This window comes from Cryptomeria japonica, chromosome 5 (assembly GCF_030272615.1).
Source record: "Cryptomeria japonica chromosome 5, Sugi_1.0, whole genome shotgun sequence".
NCBI lineage: Eukaryota > Viridiplantae > Streptophyta > Pinopsida > Cupressales > Cupressaceae > Cryptomeria > Cryptomeria japonica.
In genome coordinates this window covers 138,219,488-138,245,067 of record NC_081409.1, presented here as the reverse complement: position 1 = coordinate 138,245,067, position 25,580 = coordinate 138,219,488, and the positions used below count along the sequence as shown (strand labels likewise).

The 25,580-nt window shown below is 41.1% G+C and overlaps 1 protein-coding gene across 5 annotated transcripts in view; it reads right to left on the bottom strand.

The window, feature by feature from the left end:
- Positions 1-12,330: 12,330 nt before the first annotated feature.
- The window catches only part of LOC131042668 (uncharacterized), a 98,916-nt gene continuing 85,666 nt past the window's right edge, over positions 12,331-25,580 (bottom strand). For all 5 annotated transcript variants that reach the window (XM_057975991.2, XM_057975994.2, XM_057975992.2 and 2 more), the window contains 2 exons: positions 13,172-13,223; positions 12,331-13,033 (listed from right to left, as the gene is read on the bottom strand). In XM_057975991.2, the coding sequence (XP_057831974.2) occupies positions 12,915-13,033; positions 13,172-13,223 (171 nt within the window). In that variant the 3' untranslated portion in view covers positions 12,331-12,914. The remainder of the gene's footprint in view (positions 13,034-13,171; positions 13,224-25,580) is intronic.

The window sequence follows — 25,580 nt, the reverse complement described above, 5'->3', positions numbered from 1 at the left end:
GCACAATTTACATTTGAATTATCATACTCATCTACATTTCATACATTTACATTCACATTTGCATCATGCATACACATATAAAAGCATAAAATAACAAATATTGCATTACATCATATAAATATTAGCATCTATAACATAAAATAAACATCACAGAGGAACATCTCATCACATAGGTACACATGCATATAGTTGTCACAAAGATGAATCATCTCATATATATAATCATATAAAGTGTCATGATACAATGATGTCAAAATCATATGGCTACAAAAAGCACCCACAGGTGTCTACAATACAAAAATGGTACAACACTGATACAAAGGGAGCCCTCTACGGCTATGATGAACTCCCTCCTTCGGAGCCGCCTGGCCTCGATGAAATCTGAGCCCCTGAAGGACCCACCCCAGGATCATCCTGCCTGTCCCCTCTATCTGGTGGTGGTGGAGGACCCATAACCCCACCACTCGATGCCTGTCTCCTCTGGCTCCCTCCCGTAGCTATCATTGTACGCGACGGTCTATGGAAGCTCCTCGCCCGCTGATCTGCTAGCACTGCACCATAGTAGAGGTCCTTCCAGTAGGCTATCTCCTTTCCTGCCCGCAGGACATAAGCATATCCTGCCCCTGTATCCTCAGCTGCCTGTCTCCCTGCCCTCAGTGCTGTCTCAGCCTTAGTGTAGCGTTGTATGGCCTGATGTCGCTCCCGCTCAGTATCTCTGAGCCTTGTCCTGAGCTGATCCCTCTCCCTCTCCAGCTCCTGGATCTCATCTGCCTAGCCCTGGCAGATCTCCCTCAGATCTAGAAGCTCATCCTTCACTGAGTCAACCCCCTCTGCCTCTGCCTGTGGCTCCCCCTATACGGGTGCCTGCCCCTGTTCCTTTCCCTGTACCTGTACTAGTGCCTGTACTGGTACCTATCTCTGTCCCTGTCCCTATATCTGTACCTGCCTGGGACCCTGTGCTGCTGGCACCTGTAAAGGCAATCCACCGTGACCTCTCACCACCTGAGTCTGCCTCTCCTCGCCACCCTCCCTCCGAGGTGCAACCTGCCTCTCCTCGCCACCCTCCCTCCGAGGTGCAACCCGCCTCTCTCCAACTACTCCCCTCCTCCTCCGTCGGCCTCGGCCCCCATCACCTCAACCATCATCATCGTCTCCACCCCCATCTCCCTCCAATGCCTCTCCTAGATCTGTCAACCGTGGGAACGGATGCTCTGCCCAATAAGCTGTGTACTCGGCATCCATGTCGGCGTCCTCGATCTCTGGCCACATGTCCCAGGGTAGAGGTATCATCTCTATCAGCTGTGTCACTGCCTGATCATACGACAACAACGGCCCAAAGTGTGCCTGATCTCTAACTGTGTGGGCATGCATGCCTAAGCCTCGGGGCATCCTCTGAATCCGGCCAAACTGTCGACCAACCCTATCCACCAGCTGTCTCTCTAGTACATAGGGCGTCCGCCCAATCAGGTACCAGCTCCGGAAGGTGTACGGCAACTCTACTGCGTCATCCTCCCACTCCTCATAGCCCAGATATGGTCTCCATATGACCACATCAATATCATCAATCACTCGCCGCCAATGCTCTAGCCTGCCAATCCGTGGCTGCGATGTGATCATATCATACAAATGTACAAAGTTGCGTCCATGACCTCTGCCCTTGAAGTGTATCGGTCGGGTAACCGGCAGATGCTCGTAGGCCCATACCTGCAGCAATGTCACTCCACAGCCCAATCCCACTGATCCATGATAAACAAACTGATGAAGCTCATAATACAAATGGGCCAGCACACATGGTCCCCAGGCATATCTGGTGTGCTGCGTCACCAGCGTCTCCAGTGCTCCTCCCCAACCCACAGCCAAACCCCGTGTCGCCCTATCTGGACACAGGAACCCACTGATAGCTCCTCCTATCACTGCCGGCAATGCTAACCCTATGGCTGTCATGGTGTCCCAAGCCACGTGTCCTGCCCTTATCTCCAGTCCAGGGTCCTGGAACACTCGTCTAAGGGCCTCTCTGTCACCATCTCGATTGTATGGGATCAACTCCCCATCGATCGGTATCCTCAATATCCTGTACACATCCTCAAGGGTGACTGTCATCTCACCCATCGGCAGATGAAACGTGCACGTCTCAGAATGCCATCTCTCAGCCAACGCAGTCAGCAAACCCATGTTTGCCCGAAACTCAGACACATACAGTACATGTCTCAAACCCATCTCCTCGATGGCAGCTCTGTCCTCAAACGAAAACTCAGGTCGCAACCTCTGCGTCGACGGGAATCTCTTCCGTGACTCCAGCATCGACAAATACTCCTGCAGTCAAGCAAATCACTCATGTCAGTCATAGTGGCATTCACTGTTCATCACAAAATGCTACTTTTTATCTAAATGCATATGGCTATTTACCCTAGTGACACTCACTGTTCATCACAAAGTGTTGCTATTTTTCCTAGTAGTACTCCCTATTCATCACAAAGTACTACGTGTGTGACACTCACTGTTCATCACAAAGTGTTACTCACATTTGCACTCACTGTTCATCACAAAGTGATGTTCATACTTTAGTACTCCCTGTTCATCACAAAGTACTCTATCTTGGTACTCACTGTTCATCACAAAGTGCCTTGATCTATCCTAGTCTTCCTAGAGGACCTGCTTGAGTGTATCCTCTCAGCAGCTTATCCAATCGACAGCGTATGTTCATCACAGAACTGCCGATTTGACCTAGAAGATGCAAATTCACATTTTTCAAATGCAAACGCGCTTACATGACATAAACGCGCTTTCAGACTACACAGACGTGCCTATGCTCTGCACAAACGCACCTGGGAGACACAGACGTGCCTTCTTGGCACAAAAGCGCCTACACATCACAAATGCGGCCGCAATTGACACAGACGCGGGTTCAAACGTAGACGCGCCTGGCACAAACACAGACGCGCCTAGCGAACACAAACGCGCCTTGCACCAACGCAGACGCGCCTAAACATTTTTTGACACTTTGTGGACCCTAGTCTAAGTGCATTTATTGCTCTATCTACTATGCATTAATGACAAAAATTAAATGCAACAAAGTACGAGGAGGTTTGGTGGTACTTATCGGCTCTCCTACCTCTGCTGGCCTCTGAAATCGGCGAACGCGGTCGAATTTGTGAGTGAAAGCCATCGTTGCTGACTGTTGTTGCTCAATCTTTGCTCTGCAATATGCTCTCGTGGACGTGTAGATGACAATGAGGATGTATTTTCCCCCGTGGTCTATCTTATAGCCTACCCTAGCCCTCGCCCTCGCCCTCGTTTCCCGAGTCAATCTTCATTATCCCGTGACTTTGTCACTTTATCCGATCAGTCCATTCTAGCCTTTCTTTCTAATCGAGAGATTGTCTGCAATCTTTTTCAGACATTTTCATCCAATCTCTCGAGGGGGCATATCATTCCCATCCTGGGGCAACTCTGTATCAGTTCATCTTATCTTCTTTGAAACAACGTGACAAGTCGCATTGTCTCAAAGAGGGGCAAAATGTAGACACCCAAAATTGTCCAGTCTAATTAAATAAATATTTTATTTATTTAATTATCTAAGCTTAATTCTTCTATTAATTAAATAAATCTCTATTTATTTAATTAATTCATTTATCCTCTTCGAGCCTTATTTCTCATTTAAATAAATACATTTATTTATTTAAATTATCCTTTTTTCTAAATTAAATAAATATTTTTATTTATTTAACTATCCCACTTCTTCTATTAATTAAATAAATTTTTATTTATTTAATTAATTCATTAGCCTTTTCTACCTATGACACATGTCATTCATCTCTTAATTCATATATTACCTACCCCTTTCATTATTTTATTATTTCTTTTACCTACCCTCTAATCATAGCCGACCTCTTTTTACACCTCTCAATCTTATCCCTCCATTTCATTCAGTGTCTTCTATATAAGGAGATGCTTTCTTTATTATCAAACCCTAATGAGCTAATGACCTAACTACTTGATCAATTGACTACACTATGATCCATACTTGCAACCACATTCTGTTCTTTGTTGAGCTCTTGTGCACACAAAATCTGAGAGCAAATATATCAAGCAAGATCAATGGAGATAGGAAGAATGGAGATCCAAACCCTAGCGAACATGTGATGGTATAATCTTTGTGATTTCATTTGATTTGCATTGTCTTAGGTAATCTTCATATGTTATGGTGGATCTTTGTTGTTGTTAGGCTAGGGTTTTGTGGTTGAATTCATTTAGTCTTTCAATATTGTTATGATTGTTATCCATTTTCACCATATATATATATATATATATATATATATATATATATATATATATATATATATATATATATATATATTAGTTTAATGCACATAATGAAAGCTCTGGGAACATGTATTTCATCTAGAACTCAATGACACGTGTCTTCAAATGAAGGCATTACAAACTCGGAACATGAGCAAAATAGGGTGAGGGGGTACTCCCGCCAAAACTACAAATACAGAATAGGGAGGATCTTGCACTTTTGAAATTGCAGTAGAACGAAACTTCAACTAGAATTCGCAAATACAAAGAAAACATCAAATTCACCATGCCTACAACTATGCCAGACTCGGCCTTATAAATGGGCTCCGGGAAGTTTCTCGAAAGGTTACAAACGGGTCAACACCAAAAAGTTTATATCTAACTAATTAATAAAAAGGGTCTGAAAGATATTATTAAGTAGGAGGTCATACAATAAATTATTTAAATTGACTATTTAATTATAACAGGGACATTACAATCCTCTCGGCCCAAGAATTGCTTTCCCTCAAGCAATTGCAGACTCGGACGCTCCCAAATCTGCTCGCTCTCCCATGTGGCTTCTTCAATCGGCAGGTCCTTCCATTGGATTAGGTATTCCTTGATGGTGTGTGACCTCATCTTTTTCTCTCTAATGTCGATGATCTCTGTGCGCTCCAAAATAAGTTTCCCTTCATCATCAATGGGTGGAAGTTCCTCAGAAACTGTGACATGTTGACTGGCGGTCTTTTTAAGACATGAGACATGAAAAACGTTGTGAATCTGACTTCCATCGAGAAGTTCCAACTCGTAGACAACCACCCACCCTCTGAACCACTCTGTAAGGTCCATAGAAGCGTGGCTTCAACTTCTCAGCACCACTTCTTTTAGGGAAGATTGTCTATACGGTTGCAGTTGGAGGTAGACCAAATCACCTACCTCAAAACTTTGCTCTACCCTGAGTCAGTCGGCATATATCTTCTGCTAATTCTAAGCCCTCTCTAGATTGTCCTTGAGAGACCTCAAGATATCCAAGCTCTCTTGCAGCCAATCTTTGGCCCTTGGTGCATGACTGTCACCTAATGCCAGATCAACGAATGACGAAGGCTCGTAACCATAGAGTGCCTTGAATGGAGGCATACCTATTGACATGTGATAGGTAGTCTTGTAACAGTGCTCTCCTAAATGAAGCCAATGGATCCAGGGTTTATGTTGAGTTGAAACATAGTTCCTGAGATAGCCCTCCAACCACTTGTTCACAATCTGCATCTGACCATCTGTCTATGGGTGGTAGTTGGTACTCAGCAACAACTTTGTTCCTATCAAATGAAACAGTTCCATCCAGAAAGTGTTGAGGAATCGGTTGTCCCTATCGCTAACTATGTTCCATGGAAGGCCGTGCAAACGGAACACCTCTCGAAAGAACAACTTGGCCACCTGAGCCGCTTGACATCCCGTGGAAATGGAAAAGAAATGTGCATATTTGGTCAAATGATCCACCACAACATAAATGCAATCCTTCCCTTGACCTTTGGGAGGTCCCATAATGAATTTTATAGAGATGCTTTCCATTTCTGATCGGGTATTGGTAAAGGTTGAAGTAGCCCCCCCCCCCCTGATAAGGTGTGCTTAGATTTTGTTCTGCTGGCAAGTGACACATTCCTACACGTACTGCAATACATCATCCTTCAGGCCCTCCCATCTAAACCTTCCCTGAATTTTCTTATATGCCTTGAGGTACCCGGGGTGACCTACAAGAGACGAGTCATGAACTTCCTTCAAAATCTTCTCCTTCATCTTTGATTTCGGTACCAAGAAGATTCAATCCTTATACTAAATGATATCGTTCACCTTGTACCTATCATCCTATATTTGGTTGTCCATCAATTGGCACATAAATGAATTCTTGGAGTATTCGACCAACAAGTGTGCCTTTCAATCGGCCGAGATCTGTGATAGAGAACATATGGAAGGCCTTCTTGATAGGGCATCGGCTACTATATTATTCTTCCCCTTCACATACTCAATGTCAAAATCATATGCTTGAATTTTGCTCACCCATCTTTGTTATCGCACGTTCAAGTCCTTTTTCTCCAAAAAATATCTCAGACCATTGTGGTTTGTTCGCACAACAAATTTTACTCTGACAAGGTACTTCCGAAACTTGGCCAATGTGTGCATAATGGCAAGCATCTCCTTATCATAGATTGAGTACAATTGTTCAGCTCCCGAGAGTTTCTAACTCTCAAACGTGATGGGGTGACGGTCTTGCATTAGCATGGCTCCAATGCCTTCACTAGATGCATCGCACTCAAGGGCAAAGGGTCGAATGAAATTTGGTAGTGCCAATACCGAACACGTACTCCTAACTTCCTTCAACTTGTCGAAGGTGTGTTGCGCCTGCTCATCACAATGGAAGGCTCCCTTCTTCGTCAGGTATGTCAGTGGTGCTCCAAGATGTAAAAATCCTTTCACAAATCTTTTGTAATAACTGCACAGTCCAAAGAATCCACACAACTCTAAAAGTGTGTTGGGTGGGGGCCAGTCAAGGATTGCTTGAATCTTTTCCCGGTGAACCTAAACTCCTTGGGCACTGATGACGTGACCCAAGTACAAGATTTCAGTCATCCCAAACTCACATTTGGACCTTTTTTCAAACAATGAATGTGACTCCATGATTCCTAATACTTCGTCCAAATGTCTCAGATGTTCCTCCCACGTCTTGTTGTAAATGAGTATGTCATTGAAGAACACCAATAAAAACTTGTGCAGTTCCTTGTTGAACATGTGGTTCATGCAGGACTGGAAAGTGGTCAGAGCATTGGTTAACCCAAATGGCATGACCAAGAACTCGTAGTGTCCGTAGTGGCAATGGAAAGCTATCTTCTCAACATCTTGTTCCCTCATGCGAATCTGGTGGTAGCTGGAGCGAAGATCAATTTTGGAAAAGTAAATTGTGCCATGTAGTTCATCCAACAGATCATCGATCCTCGGGATGGGGCATCTATTTTTTATAATCCTTTTGTTTAATGCACAGTAGTAGAAACACATCCTGAGGGACCCGTCCTTCTTTACCAAAACTACAAAGGATGCAAAGGGACTAGCGTTGGGCCTGATCCATCCTTTGTCGAAAAGTTCCTGGATTGTCTTCTCTATCTCATCTTTAAACTTCTTAGGGTGGCAATTGGGCGTGGTCATAACAGGCTTGGCTCCTTCCTCCAGCTCGATGGCGTTCTCAAAACCTCGATGTGGGGGAATACCAGGTGGAATGTCTGCGAAAACCAAACTGTGTTTGCCCAACACCGCCTAAAGCTCATCATCCTAGTAGTATGCATGTTTCCCACACAATGGTTTGTTTGAGACCAAGCAATGTGCCGCCCAAACGATGTCATCATGTCTGAAGATTGTCTCCATCCGTCTGGCCGAAATTTCCCTCGAGCCACCATTGGACATTCCCCTTAGTACCACCTTCTTGCCATCCACTTCGAATGAGAATTCCATCCTCTTGAAGCTTTGTGTGTACTGGTTGAGGGTCTCTATCCATTGAATGCCCAATGTGACATCTGTATCATCCAGATCTACCACAAAGAAATCGCCAGTCACTGTGTAATTTCCCATTGTGATGCTTAGTTGTGGGACCAGATGGGTACATGACAAGAGATTTCCTCCCGCTACCTTGACTTTGAACACTTTGTGTTCCTTTGTGTGCAAACTCCTCGGGGGGGACGAGTAATCGGTTGATGAAGTTAAGTGTGGCCCCACTGTCGAGCATGACTATAACCCACTGTCCTTGGAGTGTGCCACGTACTCAGAATATACTGCACTTTGGGGTGCCTGCCAGTGCCGCGATAGCGCCTCCCCTTTGCACCAGTGTGGGATTTCTCTCTGCATGGTTTATGTTTTCTTTAGCCTCCTCAGTACCTTGTCGACCATCTTCCTCAATCTCTTGTTTGTCGTCGGACACCACTTCAATGTAGTGGATCTTTCCCTTGCCTAAGCATCGGTGCCCTTGTTCCCATGGCTCCCTACAGGTAAAATAGAGTTTCTTCCTCCTGAGTTCCTACCTTGTGACCTCATCCAATAATGGCTTCTTGAGATGGGGTTTGTTGTCTTTCTCCTTTGGGGCGAGGGGTGGTTTGTGATGCAAGTAACTCTTGATGGAAGAAGATGAGGTGTCCATGTCACAAGCCTTCTTAATTCCTTCAGTGAGCATGTTGGGGTTGAAACCCTTGACCCAACCCTTCAGGGGTTCTATCAGCCCATCCATAAACAACACAACTAGTCTCATTTCTAAGATGTTTGTCACCAACACTGACAGTCTTTGAAACTTTGTGATGTAACTGTCCACTGATCCAGACTTCTTCAGTTGAGCCAATTCCTTGAAGTTGAGCTCTGGACCTTTTCCATCAAAGTGGTCTATAAGTCTCTCCGTGAAATCGGCCTATGAAGTTACTTGATCATGACCGGGGGTGACCATATTGTGATGCCACCATTCATGAGCGACTCCTTCGCGATCGTCTCATCCCTAGGCATCGGGTTGATTTGGAAGTAGGTATCTTCTTTCTGTACCCATGCTCATGCAAATGTAGATCCGGTTCCATCAAAGGATGATAAGTGTATCTTGCCAATTTTTCATTTGATGTCATCATTGTAGTAGCCACGACTCCTGGCATCCGAATATTTCATTCGTAGGTCTATGTAATCCTTGAAGGATATATCCCCCTCAAGATCCGCATCACTCCAATCTTGTCTCAACTACCTCTGCAACTCTTGAAAAGTGTGCTCTCGTTCTCTACGAAGGGGCTTCTATCTTTTAGGGAAATGTCAACATCAATGGTCGAGAATATGAGCGTTGTGCATTAGACCTTCCTGTGTCGAAATTATCGCCATGTCCATTGTGTTCTCCATTTGTTCTACCCTCTACCAATTTTTGCAATGTCTCTTCCATGAGTTTTTGTCGTTGTTCCCCTTTGACCATAGCTTCGTTGAGCTCATCTTGACTTCTAGCTAGACCCCTCAACAATGTCATAATTTAACCATCGGGATCCCCCATTCTATCCACAGAACGGTATCTCCTTCTGGTGTATACTTTGAGCTCGCTCTGCATCCACTACCCGGCAGGCTAGCAAAATTACAGGCTCTGATACCATTGTAATGTTCAGATGGCTCTCCCATCCATACGGCACCCCCTACTCTCACCCCGCACAGTGGCTAATAACTCAACATACGGTGTGATGTCTTGCTTCATATAGTTCCGTACGGTGACTATGCAAATAGGCCCGTACAGTGACTATGCAAATAGGCCCGTACGGTGGCTACACTCCACCTGTATGATGAGAGGATCCAATACTTCAACCGTACAGTGACTGTCTCACCCGTACGGTGTATCCGTACGGTTACTACTCCCGACCACGGGTAGTACGATCACCCTAATCACCTTGTGCAAATGGTTCTACCAAGCACTTTCGAATTTGATGCCAAATACGCAATATACTCTTCAGATATATATATAATTATATTAGTTTAATGCACATAATGATTTTGGGAACATGTATTTCATCGAGAACTCGATGACACATGTCTTCAAATGAAGGCATTACAGATTCGAACCACGAGCGGAGTAGGGTGAGGGGGTACTCCCACCGAAACTACAAATACAGAATAGGGAGGATCTTGCACCTCCGAAACTGCAATAAAATGGAACTCCAACTGGAATTCGCAAATACAAAGAAAACATCAAATTCACCATGCCTACAACTATGCCAAACTCGACCTTATAAATGAGCTCCGAGAAGTTTCCAGAAGGGTTACAAACGGGCCAACACCAAAAAGTTTACAACTAACTAATTAATAAAAAAGGCCCGAAAGATATTATTAAGTACGGGGCCGTAAAATAAATTATTTAAATTGACTATTTAATTATATCAGGGAAGGGTGTCAAGCGTATCATTCTCTCGACCCTGTTCGTCATTCCATGCTCGAAGGTGGAAAAAGCGATTATTCAAATCCTTGGTGCAGAATGGTTGGAAGCAAATCAATTTAGTCCTCTGTCATGGGTATCTCCAGGTTTGCTTCGTTTATTTTGGATCTCTCATGGTCAATAAAGCATACGAGATTCCTTGTTCGCTTTGTTGTCCAACCTAGTTTCTTCACCTGGGAGGAACTAAACTTCCAAATTGCAAACTACAATCTTTTGGTGGGGGACCCATGGGTTGGCGGTTTATTTGACAGAGCGGAGATTTTGCAAGAGTCTTTAGCCAAGGCAGTTTACATTTCCTTTATGAATGGTCTCGTTTACGAGTCCTCTGCCCCCTTTCGCCACTGGCTGAAACATCATGTGGAGATTTTGGGGGAAGATATAGTTTCCCAAGTATACAACATATTTCATGGGATCAAAGTTATTTTCAAACATGCTGGCATAGACCCACATGGCTATGCAAGCTCCTTCCCCACTCTGATGGACATTGAACTCTTTGCAGGCTCTTCAAATGGGAAGTAGCGACTATACCTGTCTTCCATTTTTAAAATTTTTGCATCATTTTCTTACCCCTGTAGTTTAACTATGCAGAATTTCCCCAGGGTCTCAAGTTGGTATGAACATCTCTGCCATTGCCCATATTCATTTTTATGCGGTATTATTATAGCCCCTCGAGCAGCTTACGCACCCCAAGTTCAGATTTGACGACTTCCCATTTTGGTATGGTGGAGAATTGTCCTCCTGAGCCCGTTTTACCCCCTCCACCAGTGCGGTCTTGATTTCCTATGGGTCTCTACCAAGCAATTTTGGTCAGATTGGGATTTTGTGCTCGGGCCAGCAGCCTCCAAACCTCTCTGAGATAGGTCTCAGCTCATTTTCTCCTCGGGGTCTTTGTCTCCCCTCGATGCTCGACTCCATGATCTTTCAGCTGAATACTCCAGGAGTGTGGGAATCTTCCCGATAGTGGCGATCGGGGTCCATTTTCCGAGGATAAAATCCCCCTCTCTTCTTTGGAAGTTTTTCGAGCTCTTAAGTCCACTTTGACATTCCAATCATTAATTGATTGGCTTTTGAAGTCCTCATTGTATCTCTCCTTCGAGAGTGCTCGGGTTGGGCCCATTTTAGCTTTTATTAGACTTATTTCGATTTTTAGTTTAGATTGCTCTGGTATTGTCTTTAATATTTCGAGCCATAACTGGAGGTTTTCTTACTGGCTCTTTCCTCCGGTTTTCTCTTTAAACCAATTTTTGTAATCTCTATTATTTATATTTTAATATATTATGGTGGTTCGCCACCTTTACCCAAACAAACAAACAAAACAAAACAAAAATCGGGGACATTACAATAAATTTGACTTTAATGAAAGCACAACTATGAAATGTGGATTAATCTTACACTTGTCCACTATCATACTCTCCCCAAGTTGAAAGTAACCAAGTAACCATGTATGGTTTATCATAAGATTGTAAAAAAAATGATTGTCTTTCCAGCCAACAACATATTGCAATTGATTTATGTTAATTCATTTAAGAGGTCTAGGTAAAAATGAGTTTGGTAAATTTTATTACTCTAAATATGGTCATCAATGAGATGTACAAGTATATACATAAAAGAAATTTGATTATAAAGAGTGTTCTATTTTGATGATTTTGTACTCTTCAAAACAATGATTGACTTTTGCCTATGGATTTGTGGGCCATTAAGCCTTTTCATTTATCATAGGAATACTCATAACTTTAGCATGCCACAACTCAACTACTCATAACATAATAAATTGTGACCACTTAATCGGCCAAATTGCTTAGACCTAACTGTTTGGCTAGTTACAATTGCATTATAAAACAATGCTAAAAGTGTACAATACACAAACAAGGTTTCCTACAACTTAGTAACCCAATAGTTAAAATGTAACACTCAATATCCATGTAGAAAACCAACTTCTAAATTATTGCATATTTTGCTAGTAACTACAGAAGTAAACATATTCATAAGCACGTAAGGAGGTTGCTTGAAATTTGTAAAAGTACCCGTAAGCTGAGGGGCTGCATGAATGATGTTAAAAACTTCTCATGGAATTCAATGAATTGGTATGGATTGCATTTTTGCAAAAGAACACAAATTGAATGTTTACATAATTGGAGTCTTTAATACAGCGATACACAAAATAAAAAAACTGCCCCCAGTTAAAAGTTTAAGAGGGCTATATTACCACATACAAACGTAGAGGGTATTACAGCCACATTACCTGTCATAGGGCTAAATCAATAATTTCATAAGAATTTGCTTATCAAAATGAGATCGCAAATCTATTGAGTATGGAAGTATAGAAAATATTCTATTAATCCCCAATGGCAGTATGCTAGAAACTAGATTTCTAGGTGATAGATGCATTTAATAGATGCATTTATACATTTCTTTGCCTTCTGTAAAGACATGTAGCGATTTCCAAGTAAAAAAATTGGTATGCAAATCCAAAATAGAATAATGTGAGAAAATAAGACACGGGATATACATCATATAGAACAAAACTTGATATGGACAGCAAATTGCCAAATAATTTTTCTTGAACCACCGGAATGGTCCTCAAACTTCATTATTACTGTCACCGGCCACCAAATAATTTTTCTTCAACCACCGGAATGGTCCTCAAACTTCATTATTACTGTCCCCGGCCACCATGTCGATAGAAAAGTGTCGAACGATACAATGTAGCCACGTGGAAAAAGACAATGAGTACTATCAAGAGATCATCTAGTAGACCTACAATGCCCAGGATCCCTGTCACATTTTCAGAGGCAGCCATACCATCACAATTTGAAAAGTATAGACCAAGAATTAAACAGATTAGTCTTCAATATTCACTGAAACAGATGAACTAAAGTGGAATATTCACAAAATAGATGAAGTTAGAAATACCTTCTGGAAGAATATCCACAGGACTAAATATATAGACCGCTACTAATGCAAACTGCAAATACATCATTTATAAGTTATTTGCCATGTATACAAAAAAATGATATGAGAAGCATTTCGTGAATATTCTGAACTACTTGAGACCTTTTCTGTAAACGCAATTCATCTTACCTATAAACTAATGCTAAGATACAATAACATAAAATGATTAGAAAAACAATTCAGATGTTAAGAAGACCAAAATACTTCTACAGAAAAAGATGAGCAAGTAGTTATACAGAGATTTCATCTAAGCTTCCTAAATGGTTTCATCTGCACTCTGTAAAAGAATTGGAAACATCAATGGAATTGCAGCATCAGAGATCCCACTGCAACAGTCTATCCTCAATTGCCCCAAAATTTGTGTTAATACAGACTCATGGAGGTCACTCCCAGACAGTCCAACTAGAGCGCTAGAAGTAATATATGAGATCAGCCTGCTGATAAAGAAAACACACCATTCCGGTCCATGTGCTATCACCAATATAGACACCTAACTAAAATTTATCCATTATTACAGTCTGTAGTAGCAAATACTACATGGCACCAGCCTAACTGATGTACAAAAAGCTTAAACATTTTGAATATCTTACTTTCAGAATTAGATAAAGAAACTATTTTTGAATAGCGCATAAACACTATCTTCAAAATCCCACTCATGTTATAGCCAGGAAAAACATAGTGTTCTGACGTTTTCACACATCACCCCATTGCAAATGGAGACCCCCTACTTTTTAGGCCCTTCCGGTCTTTTGGCTTTGTTTTCGGGGTCTTTTTGCAGCAGTCTCGTCAGTTTCTCCGCTTTGCAAGTGTTTGGGGGTCATATTGATTAAATCTGCTTTTCGTTTGAGCGAGTTTGGTGAAGTCTAGGGCCTGTTTTGTCTTTTTTGAGGTTTATGCCTTTTGTCCTAGATTTTAGAGGTTTCTGTTAGGGTTTTGAAGAAACTGAACATACGACTGGAATTAGGACCCTTCAAGGAACCTCCGAGTAAAATTTGAGCCAAAACGAAGCAACTTTTTATTTTTAAAAAGTTACTATTTTTTAGGGATTTTACTGAGTCCCAGATTGGTCTAATTTTGCCAAAAATCAAACTTACTATTTTTAGTAAGTGCTTTTCTGACCTATTTTGCCCAAACCTTGACATTTTGAAACACTTACTATTTGGGAAAATCTATTTTTGGCAGGATCTTCACAGGAAAACACTGAAAGCTGAATATCTCTGAAGACGCTGAAGACTGAACGTTCCTGAAGACCATTTCTAAATCCGGAAGAGTCGGAAGGCAGACTAGTTGGATCAAAAAATGGTTAAGTTTGGAACTTCTACTCCAGAAGAGGAAAGCATGCAAAATCATCCAAGTCCAGAAATTCACATCAATCCACCAATGTCATCCTGATCCGAAAATGGCCTGAAATTTGACTAAGTCTGAAAACTTGAAAGATCTTCCAAAATCTAGAATTTGCATTATGATTCCTATGGACCTAAAACCACTCTCAAACATCCTGACAATATATATGAAATATAACTTAAAGTATAAGTCTTTTTCCTTTCTTATACTTAAATGTTATATTTCATATATATATCCTAACGAAGAGCCTGGAACTTGTGAAAAGCATCAAAATCCTCCGTGCATGAAGAATTGAGGCAGGTCAGGAAATGTTTGGAAATTCATGAATCCTCCACGGTGGTGAAATTCTGCCCAACTGTGGACTTGGGCGCTAAAAAGGTCCCAAGGATTCACAAAAAAGTTGTGAATTCCTCCACAGTCAAAATTTCGCCCTTGCACCAAGGAAGGCACTAAAATGGAATGCTCAGGGAAGACAGACAAGGAATGGAATTCCTTCCACAGAGAGAAATAGCGCCTAGACATGAGGGAGTGCGCTAAAATGGATGACTCATGGAAAACTTTGAAAATCATGAATTCCTCCTCCACAACAAAATTCCGCCCCAAGGCAAGGACAGGCACCAAAATGGATGTCTCATGGAGGATTCACAAATTGACAAAATTCCTCCTCCAATGCAAAATTCCGCCCAACACTTAGGTAGGGTGCTGAAGTAAAGAGGTCAAGGAGGGAAGGAAAAGTTGTGAATTCCTTCCTCATATGAAATAGCGCCCAAGGCATGATCAAGGCGCCAAACAAGAGAGATGAAGGAAAATGAAAGAACGATGAAAATCCATGACCCAAGAAAATTAGCGCCCAAGTACAGGATGGGGCACCAAATCCATGAAGGCATGGAAGAATGCTCAAACTCAAGAGTTCCTCCTCCATGGAGAATTTGCGCCCAAGGGTTCATTAAGGCATCAAAACACACAAGGCGTGGAAGATGGAGAAAATTCAAGATTACAGGGAATGGAGGGATCAACGCCTTGGCCAAGGAAAGGATGTTGAAATGGCTAAGTCAGGAAAAGAAAATCAAAGGAAGGAAGAAATTCCATGGTAGAGTGAGTTCCACGCCTTGAGAGGAATTGCACCCTACTCCTCAGGAGGGCATCAAATTGGCCCAGGCATGGAAAATCCAAGAAGGTTCAAAATTCCATCACCAAGTGAGATTTGTGCGTAAGGAAGGTACTAGGATGCCAAAACTTGATGGTCATGGAAAGCTTCGAAATCACAAAATTCCTTACCAATGCAGAATCATTGCCCAAGTTCAAAGGCAGGTGCCCAAGTCAAGGTATCAAGGAAGAGCATGGAAAGGATGAATTTCCTCTATCAAAGTCAAAATCCCATACCTAGTCAAGAAGTCAAAAATTTTCTAAGGCATGGAAATAATGAATTCCTTCACAACATGAATTCCACGCCGGGATGAATTGAAGGTGAAAAAACAATTTCTAAGGCAAGGAAGGAATCAAGGATGAACTGATACTGAATAAGAAATGTCCCCTCAAGAAAAAAAATGAAAAATCCATTCTCGGGCATCAAGAATCATCCGAATTTGAAAATGATGGTAGATTTGGAGTCTGAGAGAATTCTCTCTCTCCTGGGCCCGAGTCCTAAATTTTAGGAAAGTTCCTAAAAAATAGCAAATGGTGAAAATTAATGGAAAATCTTCTTCAAGCAAGGAAAGTTGAGGAGACTTCAAGAAAATTCTTCCTGAATCGAATTTTCCCTCTCCAACAATTCCAGATATGCAGGAGCGAATATACGACGGTGGGGTCCACTTGCATGGCGAGGATCTATTGAACACGTGGCAATAGAGTGGCGCATTCATTATCGGAATATTTGACCGAATGGCGACCCAGTCATTGCATGTTGAATTTATGGCAGATTCCTTCTGCATGCTGTCACGTTCAGGAGATGATGGTGCATTTATGGCATCATGGGCAATTTTTTGCATTAGGGTGCATTCATTGCATAGTGGGCACTTTTTAAATGTAATGGTTAATTAATGCTTTATGGGTGCCATTTTCAGCAAGATTGTAATTAATTGTATATGGGCTTTATGGGGTATTTATTGCTAATTCCCACCTTGTTGCATCTTGAGTGGGTAATCTTCTTGGGCAAACCCTAATTAGGGTTTTGCATGTAGCCAGGGCTTGAAGCCTATATAAAGGGGTGACCCCCCTCATTTGGAGGAGGAGAGAGCCTTGTATGAAATTGTTGCGATAAGTTTTGAGATAATAACAGTGAAACATTGTTCTCTGATGGTGTCCACTTAAGTTATTTTTTCAAAGCTTGCATGGTTTCACCTTCCTCACCTAGAGTAGATGTAGTATAGTGCTTTGATTTCAATGGAGAATGTAATGGTGTTTGATGAATTTCCATGGTTCATACTTTTTGCATCTTGCTGATTGTAAGTTGCAGTGTAAAGTTAGCCTGAACCCCCTAAATTTGTGCTAAGTTTGATTGTAGATGGTTGTTTGGATTGCGTCATTTTTGGGTATTCAAATGTACTTTCTCGATTTGAAAATCCTCTAGCATCCCCAGAAGATTGCACCGGTTCTTGCGGAGTTGTAGTTGATCTTGGCGAAGCAGAGCTTGGCTTATTTGGAATTTGTCCACCAAAGCACTATTCATTGTCATCACTGCCCTTGGGAGTAGATTTAGATCCTTCTAAACCCTTTCCCTTTTACTTTCAGTTCATTTTAGTCCGTTCGAAGCAGAAGCATCATAGAATTGCCATATCTGATGATGGAGTTCCAACCACAACAATGAAGTGAAAGAATGATACAAACGTAAGGCCCCTTGGATTACCAACAAACACATCAACCAACTGAGTCACGTCCGTAGCATAAAGGAACCTTGGACTCGATTGTTTGAACTTTCTGCAATCTTAGCATGCAATCGTACTTTGATCAAGAGAGAGTGAAGTGACCGTTAGGCAACTTTATTCTGTGTTCGACGTAGTCATAAAAAACATGTCAACACATAGGAGCCAATCAAAGTTGTCTAAGGGAGGCCATTAACACATTCAATTCTGAAGCATAACCAATCAGATGCAACCAGACATCTCTGCCGCACTAAGGAATGGAAAAAAAAAAGACAGAAACAAAGCAACAGTAAAGTTGGCCCCCATTTTTTCTCACAAGTAATAAACTTCAATTGATTCAACAATATTTGAAGCAATGGAAGGAGAGATTTGATAACCTAGAAGGCTTCATAAAACCAAAATTACATCAAATAAGAAAAGACAACATGAGGCCACAATATGGCCCATGCCATCCAGCATCAAAAAGGTCCAGGGCATCAACTAAATTAACTCTTCAATTTTCAGCATAAGATCACTTTGAAGACCTGAGAGAATATCTATACCACATTGAAAAGTAGAAAATTTACAACAGTTTCACATATGAGGTTAACTTTCCCTAAACTTTGACAGCTATACATCAACTCGGTTAAGCACTAAATCAGAAAAGATCAAAATCCTTGGACAGGACTACAAGATGGCTTGCTTGGATGAAGAAAACAAGAACTTGAAATTAATTACAAACTAGTAGTCATTCAATTAGTTGATAGATGATTGATAAAATGTGGATAGGAAGGATATTGACTTCCAAAATGAATCCAGATGTTGTAATATGAATAAAAAAAATAAACTTAACCTTTATATATATATATTCATTCTAACAAAATCGGATCAATAGTCCAACTCCATATTCCTTGATTTCACTTTGTCTAGCTAGAAGTCAAACCACTTTTCCAATTTGATAACATGTGCTTGCAGCATCTAGATATATCGTTTTGTGCATAAACAGTTTAAGGAAAGAAAAGAAAAGAATCTCGGTAATTTATGTACAAATTAGCTGGAAACACAAAATTTAAAATAGTAAAAGGATAAACTAAAGAGTTTTATCAGCGGTGCCTTGGAAGCATAACTTATGAAAAACATACAAAAAAATTGGCGATCCATTCAAACCTACATTAGAGACGACAATAAAATAGCTATAGGTGTGTTGTAGGTTTTACACCATGTAAGGATATGTCAATAGGGGTGCGATCAACTGGTTGGGCTTCTTGGTTCTTGTTGATGTGTATTTTACGCACATAACAATACATAATAAATTACCAAGATAATTTACCCTCTCTTGAACAAAATCACCTCAGATGCTAAGAATGAGATCAACTAAAATGATTTCAAGGTTTCTACATGTCAGGTCTTGACGAGTGGGTAACTCAATGGTCGATGTGAATTGTTGTGTTCACTTGGGGACTTACGCAAATGTTTGGATTATCATGAATGATACGGAGTAGGTGTGCTGACAACTTAAGATTTTTCAATATGGCTCTGGATTTTACTTCTTACTTAAAAAAAGGGCAAAAGGAATAGGGTTCAGGAAATCTATTCTAAGCCTAGGAATGTAGGAAATGATGAATGGATCTAGTGGAATCAAACTAGGCAAGGTCCCACAAACAGGTATTGACACAAGCTTAGTGCAATCGTCTAAGGTATACTTAAAGATTTTCAGGCTATCACCATCAAACGTTGACACCATCCAAGTTGATCTTTGTCAAGGGATGCGTAATAGTTGAAGTTAAGCTTACTTAAACTTCTAGTTGACCACACAAGGCGCTCTTACCAGCGGCAAGAGGCTAGTGGTACAGATTAAGGATTCCACACAAATTAATTCAACAAATCTTCCACTCAATCTAACATACATGAAAATAAATTATAACTAAAATCTAATCTAACTTGGAGGAATTGAGAACCATGAATGCAAATACAACACTTGAAGAGCAAAATCACCAACAATTGAACAATGATTATGATTCAAATAGCTGCAGCATATACCAACAATTCTACAAAAACTCTCTCTTACAAATGAGAGACAATGAGGTTTATATAGAGCCCCAAAAGAAATGAATGGCTCAGATTGATTTGAGATCAATGGCCAAGATTACAAGATAAAACCCTAATTAGGGTTTGTACAACCACCATTACATTGGCCAATAAAAAACGAGGGTAGGTAAGATAAATAATATTTGATGTAGCGCCATGTGTCACCTATTCCCTCCTTGAATGAATGTTGACTTGGGACCCTTTGATTGAACGAATGGTGACTAGGATGCCACCTCAACTTGCCTTGCACACTTAATCACTTTGCCTTGTACATTCTTCATCTTCACAATGTTTGGAATCTCTTATGATACTTTGCATTCCATCCTTATGTTAAGGAATTCCATGAATTGTTCCCTCCTTATGTTTGGAAAATTTCCCAATCTTGGAATCCTAATTTATTTCCTTCCTTGGCGCTCTTTGATATTGGAATTCCTTGATGTAGTTCTGGATTTCTTGATGTAAAATCCTTTGAGTTCATTTCTTGAACTTGCTTTCCTTCATTTGTTCACCGTCAAAGTGAAGTCTTCTTCATGATTGATCTAGTCCTCATCTTCACCTTCTGGAATCTCTATCCGGAAATCCCCATCCAATCTTTGAAGTATTGATCTTCCTTATCCGCATTACGTGCATCCTCCTTCACCTCAATCCTTGATCATCGTGCTTCCTTTCCTCGTAACAGTCCTGCAAAACAAACAAGTATTGAATCAAACACCCATGTGATAAACTTGATTTCAACCTTGGTGGGAAATCCATCTGCATATGGACTGATCATTCCTCAAAACCATCCTATCTGGACAACTTCCTTCCTTGTAATTCCGCCCTGCAACGGAAATCCGACCCTCAACCAGACTCATTGTCCTTGAAAATCTTGTGGAGATTGGATCATCATTCCATGGAGTGGAAATCCAAACACCATCAGGACTTTGTTCCTGACATTTGTCCCAACATGTGATAGGTAGTCTTAGAAAATTGTAACACCAACTTTGGAAAATATGAAGGTCCAGATTAAAGTCTGGAAGATTTTCCTTAAGAAAAAACGATTTTCAGACTTAGGATAAGTCTGATCACAATTGCTAAGTCTGAAGACACCCATGTAAACTCAGAAAATCAAGTACTTGGAGCCCAAAAATGAATGTCCAAGTCTGAAACTTGGAGGTCTGAAAACACTCAGAAAGTGACTGATTTTTATATCAAAGTTGTAATAAAAGTCTGATTTTCTAAGGACTGAGTCTGAATACGCCCTCCAATGTCTGAAAATACTCAGAAAAAGGTGTATTGAAGTCTGATTTTCTGATTCTTAAGTCTGAATACACCCTCTGAAAGTCTGAAAATGGCTCCAAAAAGTCTGAAGACACTATGAAAATGATGAATATCAATGGCTGGAAGTGGTCACAGCCATGTCACATGCTTGCATTTGAATTATTTTGACCTTCAAAACTCAAAAATGGTCACATCTGGGCACAACTATGTGGCTGGAAATGAAGTTTCAGTCTAAAGACAACCTGGTATACTCAGAAAAATGTCAAAACTGGTGCCCGGAAGTATACCACAATTCTGAAAATGCTTGGAAAAGGGTGTGGAAAAGTCTGACTTTTAGTTCTTAAAGTCTGAAGACACCCTTCCAAGATCCAACAATGGATGCCCAATGTCTGAAGACAACCTACAACTTCAATAAATTAGTCATTTAAACTTGTCGCAGTCATAGGAAACACCTGTATTTGATGAATTTCACCTTCCCAAAGTGAAGTTTGTCAAATCTGGACACAAACAAAAGACTGGTAAAAAATATTTAAGTCTGAAGACAAATCTGAAAGTGAGGTTTCAAACTTAGATCAGCAATGGAAGCTCCACCATATGCCCAAAAAACTCATAAGAAATGACGCCCAAGTAAAATTTTCCAAGTTGGCAAGTGGCTGGAAATGAAAATCAGTCTGAAGACAACCTGCAACTATGGAGCAGACTCTAACAACAATGGCAACCCTTGAAAATGCACCGCAAACTCCTCCAAACAGCCCTTAACCAAAATCGCCTTAGGGTGGATGAGTTGGGCAATGAAGAATAATTCTGAAAAATGTGTTCCCAGCCAACAATGGAGGTCAAATCACTCCTAGAAATCGCGCCCAGCAAGGTCTGAAAATAATGGCAGCCCCTTAACACTAAAAAATATCACCAAAATTCATCAAGATATGGAGGAATCAGCCTCCCAAATAAAATCGTCCAACTTCAGCCATGGTGCCACCTCCCAAATCTGAAAATTACTCTCAAAAACTTGCTCCAATGGCTGCCAAGAAATATCACCCAGCTGGGAATAGGCAGAAAATGAACAACAAAACTAACTTTCAGCTCCAAATGTGTCAAGCAGACACTTCACCAAAAACGCCCAGCTGGAGAAAATCACCCAAATCAACAACTTAGCAATCACACTCAACAAATATAATGATATTTTAATGCTGGTCACCTCTCTTTAAACATGTTTTCACCTTAAGTTTTCATCACACAAGCAATGTGAGATATTACATTTGTACTTTTACACTTGTTGTGGGAAAAATCAACTTGCCTGGGAAATAATATTTTTTAATTTTTTAAAACGTTGCAAGTCATTAAATAATTGTTTTTTTAATTTTTTAAATAATCCTCAACACTTGTAAAAACAATTAAATTTGGGGTCAATTTATTTAAAATACTCCAAAATTTAGATTAAAATTAACCCTTGGGGGAAAATCGCCCCATGTTGGGATAAAAATCCCAATAAAAACTCATTAAAATGCTCGAGGGAAATTCGCCCCATGTTGGGATAAAAATCACGACAAAATTTCATCAAACTTGCACATAAAATAGGCCCGGGGAAAATCGACTTAGGCATGGATAAAGAATCCACACAAAAATTCACTTCATTTGCAAAAAAAACCCCTTTGGTGGAATTTCGACTTCAGTCTAGATAAAAATCCGGACTCAAAATTCATCATATTTCGACTTGGATATGGACTGAGAGTCTGCACAAAAATCCACATTAACTTGTCACAAAACAGCCTGGTGGAAAATCGACCCAAGCATGGAATCGTCGTCAACTTCATCCGCACTCCAGTCCGCACTTCAGTCCCCACTCCCGGTGGAAAATCGATGGCAGTCTGGAAAAATCCTGTCACTTAGCCAAATTTTAGCTCTTCCAGGGGAAAAACGACCCAAGCATGGATAAACAGTAGTGAAAAATCATAGCCAGTATGGACTTCAGGGGAAACCCATGTGTAGTGTGGATTTTGACTGGGGGAAAAGGGTGGGTAGCCTAGAATATGAGGGGAAAAGCACCTCTAGCATGGAATTTGACCTTCTAACCCTTGAAATATGGATTTTGCTTAGGAATTTGGCATTTTAACCATTCAAAATCGCTTAGAAACTTCAAAATTAGACTGGACTTAGGCAAATTTTCCAAAAACATGAGCAAAACGCGAGGAAAATATTGGGATAAAGTGCGAAATCAATTTAAATAATACCTTAGGAGCAAGAAAACAACTCCAAAAGGTCTTGGAATACCTTGGCACTTTAAAATCACCGATATGCATATTTAAAACACGTTAACGCTCAAGAAGGTCAACACTTAGCAAAAATAAACAAAACCCTAAGGCAACCCCTAGACTTAGGCAAAACTCAGGATCACTCTAACATTTTGACATTTTAAACACATGATCCTATTCAAAATTCAAAGAACGCTCTCATCGGCAAAGGCAAACACTAGGAAACTAGGCAAAACTTCTACTCTAAAAAGCGAAAAGTGGGGGTCCCCATTTGCAATGGGGCGATGTGTGAAGACATCACAACAGTTCTCATGATGGAGACAAAGGTTCAATTCTCCAAAAGGACATCTTAGCAACATAAGGCATGTTGGACAGTAGCCCCACTAGAAATGCATCTAACTTATGCTAGGAATGTTGGCATTGTGTTCTCATTGATGTCAACCAGTATAGAAGGACAACCAATATGGGAATATAGTTGATGTGCAGTCATTGATTTCAACTATTGTTTCAGGTCACCGGTAAGGAAAAGAATGTCACTCAGATGAATGACCACTGGAGTCACCGGTACACAAGTTAGTGTTTGACTTGTGTGGATGGAATAGACACGTTACCAGTACAGTCTATCACCGGAAAGGAAAGGATGTCAACTGGTGAGAGTTGTGTTGACAATGAGTAGTTGCCAACCAGGAAGCTTATGACTAGTGTACAAGAAGGATGAGCGAGGTGCTTGAGTAGTTGTTTGTGATGAAGACGCGGAATGTTACTTAAATCACATCAACACAGGAGAAGGATGTACAGGTCACCGGTATGTTGTGTGGATGCAAAACAACAGCACTCCCACCAAATAAAGATGCGGTCACCATGTGAAGAGATGACTGACAATGAATGTGCCCACACTGGATCACATGTGCCCGTTTGAAGTTATGATGCACAAACAGGGAAACCACATGAGTGCATTACAGGATGTAGATGACAAGGATTCACTACCACCGGTAAGTGGAGCTTATCTCCTATTATGCATAGTGTGCATCGTAGTTCTGTGAGATAAGGAAGAAGAGGTAAAGGCAGATGTTTGAAGGCTCACACTAGATCTACCAGTGAATCAAAGGAATGCCTCAAGTGCATGAAATCAGGGATATGCACTGGACCGACAGAGAAGGCAAGTTGAGCTGCCAGAATAGATGAAATGTGATGGGTTTGTCACTTTGACAAACCGGTTGAGATTTGGTCTGAGCTGAAGAAGGCAAGGTTGAGCAACTGCAGATAGAGAGTATAACCAGAATGCAGATGCCTCAGATGGAAATATTTTAAGGATGATGACATTGTGTCATCAAGGTGTTTACTGGTATGCATGTCCACCGGTAATATGGACAAGGTGCAGGATGCAAAAGACTCCCATCTAATGAAGATGTGCATAAGGAAAGTTAGCAAGAGTGCTGACCGGTTCAGTGTTCCACTGGAAGAGAAGCAAAGTGCAAGATTGAAAGCAGACTGGTTAAGGATTTAATCGGTAGGGATAGTAACCCAGTGGAGGAACCTGGTAATGGAATTGGTCAGTGATCCCATCTATACCGACACAGATGTTAAAGCAACGGTGGATGCCGACACAATTGCCACATCGAGATGAAGTGGCATACATGCACACGTCGGTGTGTTAAGTCAGTGAAGTGTCAAGCGGCGAGGTAGATGATGACAGGTCAACATTTATGTTGACTACAAGATTCACAGGATGCACAGCAGAGATTTGCGGCTTGAGGTCAGGAGGACAACAGAGATCCAACTCAGACTGATTGAGCAGATCGACGCAGGTGAAGGAAACCGCTAAACCAATCTTGGTGATCGATCAAGAAATCAACTGACAAGTCAATAGCAGATTGCCAAAGATAGAAGGTGTGATCAGGAAGGCACAACAATGGCGAGATTGATTGATGAGTTACAGTTCATCAATCCAGGCGATCAAATCGGATGAGATCTGATCGGATTTGGTTTGTCTCGAGGTTGATGAGAAAACCCGAACTGCCTGAAATTTGAATTGGCTTTTGGCGGGAAACCCAGGGTATAAATATGCAAGCCAAAATCATTGAAGGGTGTTGTTAAAGGAGAGAGTGTTGTTGATGCATGTGAGAGAAAATCAATCAAGTACTCGACGAGTATCTAAAAAGAGACTGAGTGTGTGCGAGTGTGAATCAGGTTGAGAGGATCAACCGGCAACGGTGAGGAATCAGTAGTCTGCAAGTGAGTCTGTGAGAGAAGTATACCGGTGGTGACCAAACCGATAGAGAAGAGTTGCAGAAGACTGCGGAGAAGGCAGGCATAGAACCGGCAGAAGATAGTACTGGTGGAGAGCAGCTGAGTAGCTGCGAGAAGACAAAATCGGCCGAGAGCAGAACCGGCAGAGTGCTGAACAGGCAGAGAGTAGAACCGGCAAAGAGAGAACTGGCAGTGAACTGGATAGAAGATCCAACAAAGAGATTTGCAGAAGTGTTACAAAATCCATTTGTAACAAGAAGATAACTTTGATATAAAAACATGATTTTGTATTCACTAAGTTGTAGCTCAGTGCAGACGTTGTAGCTCCTTGGGTTG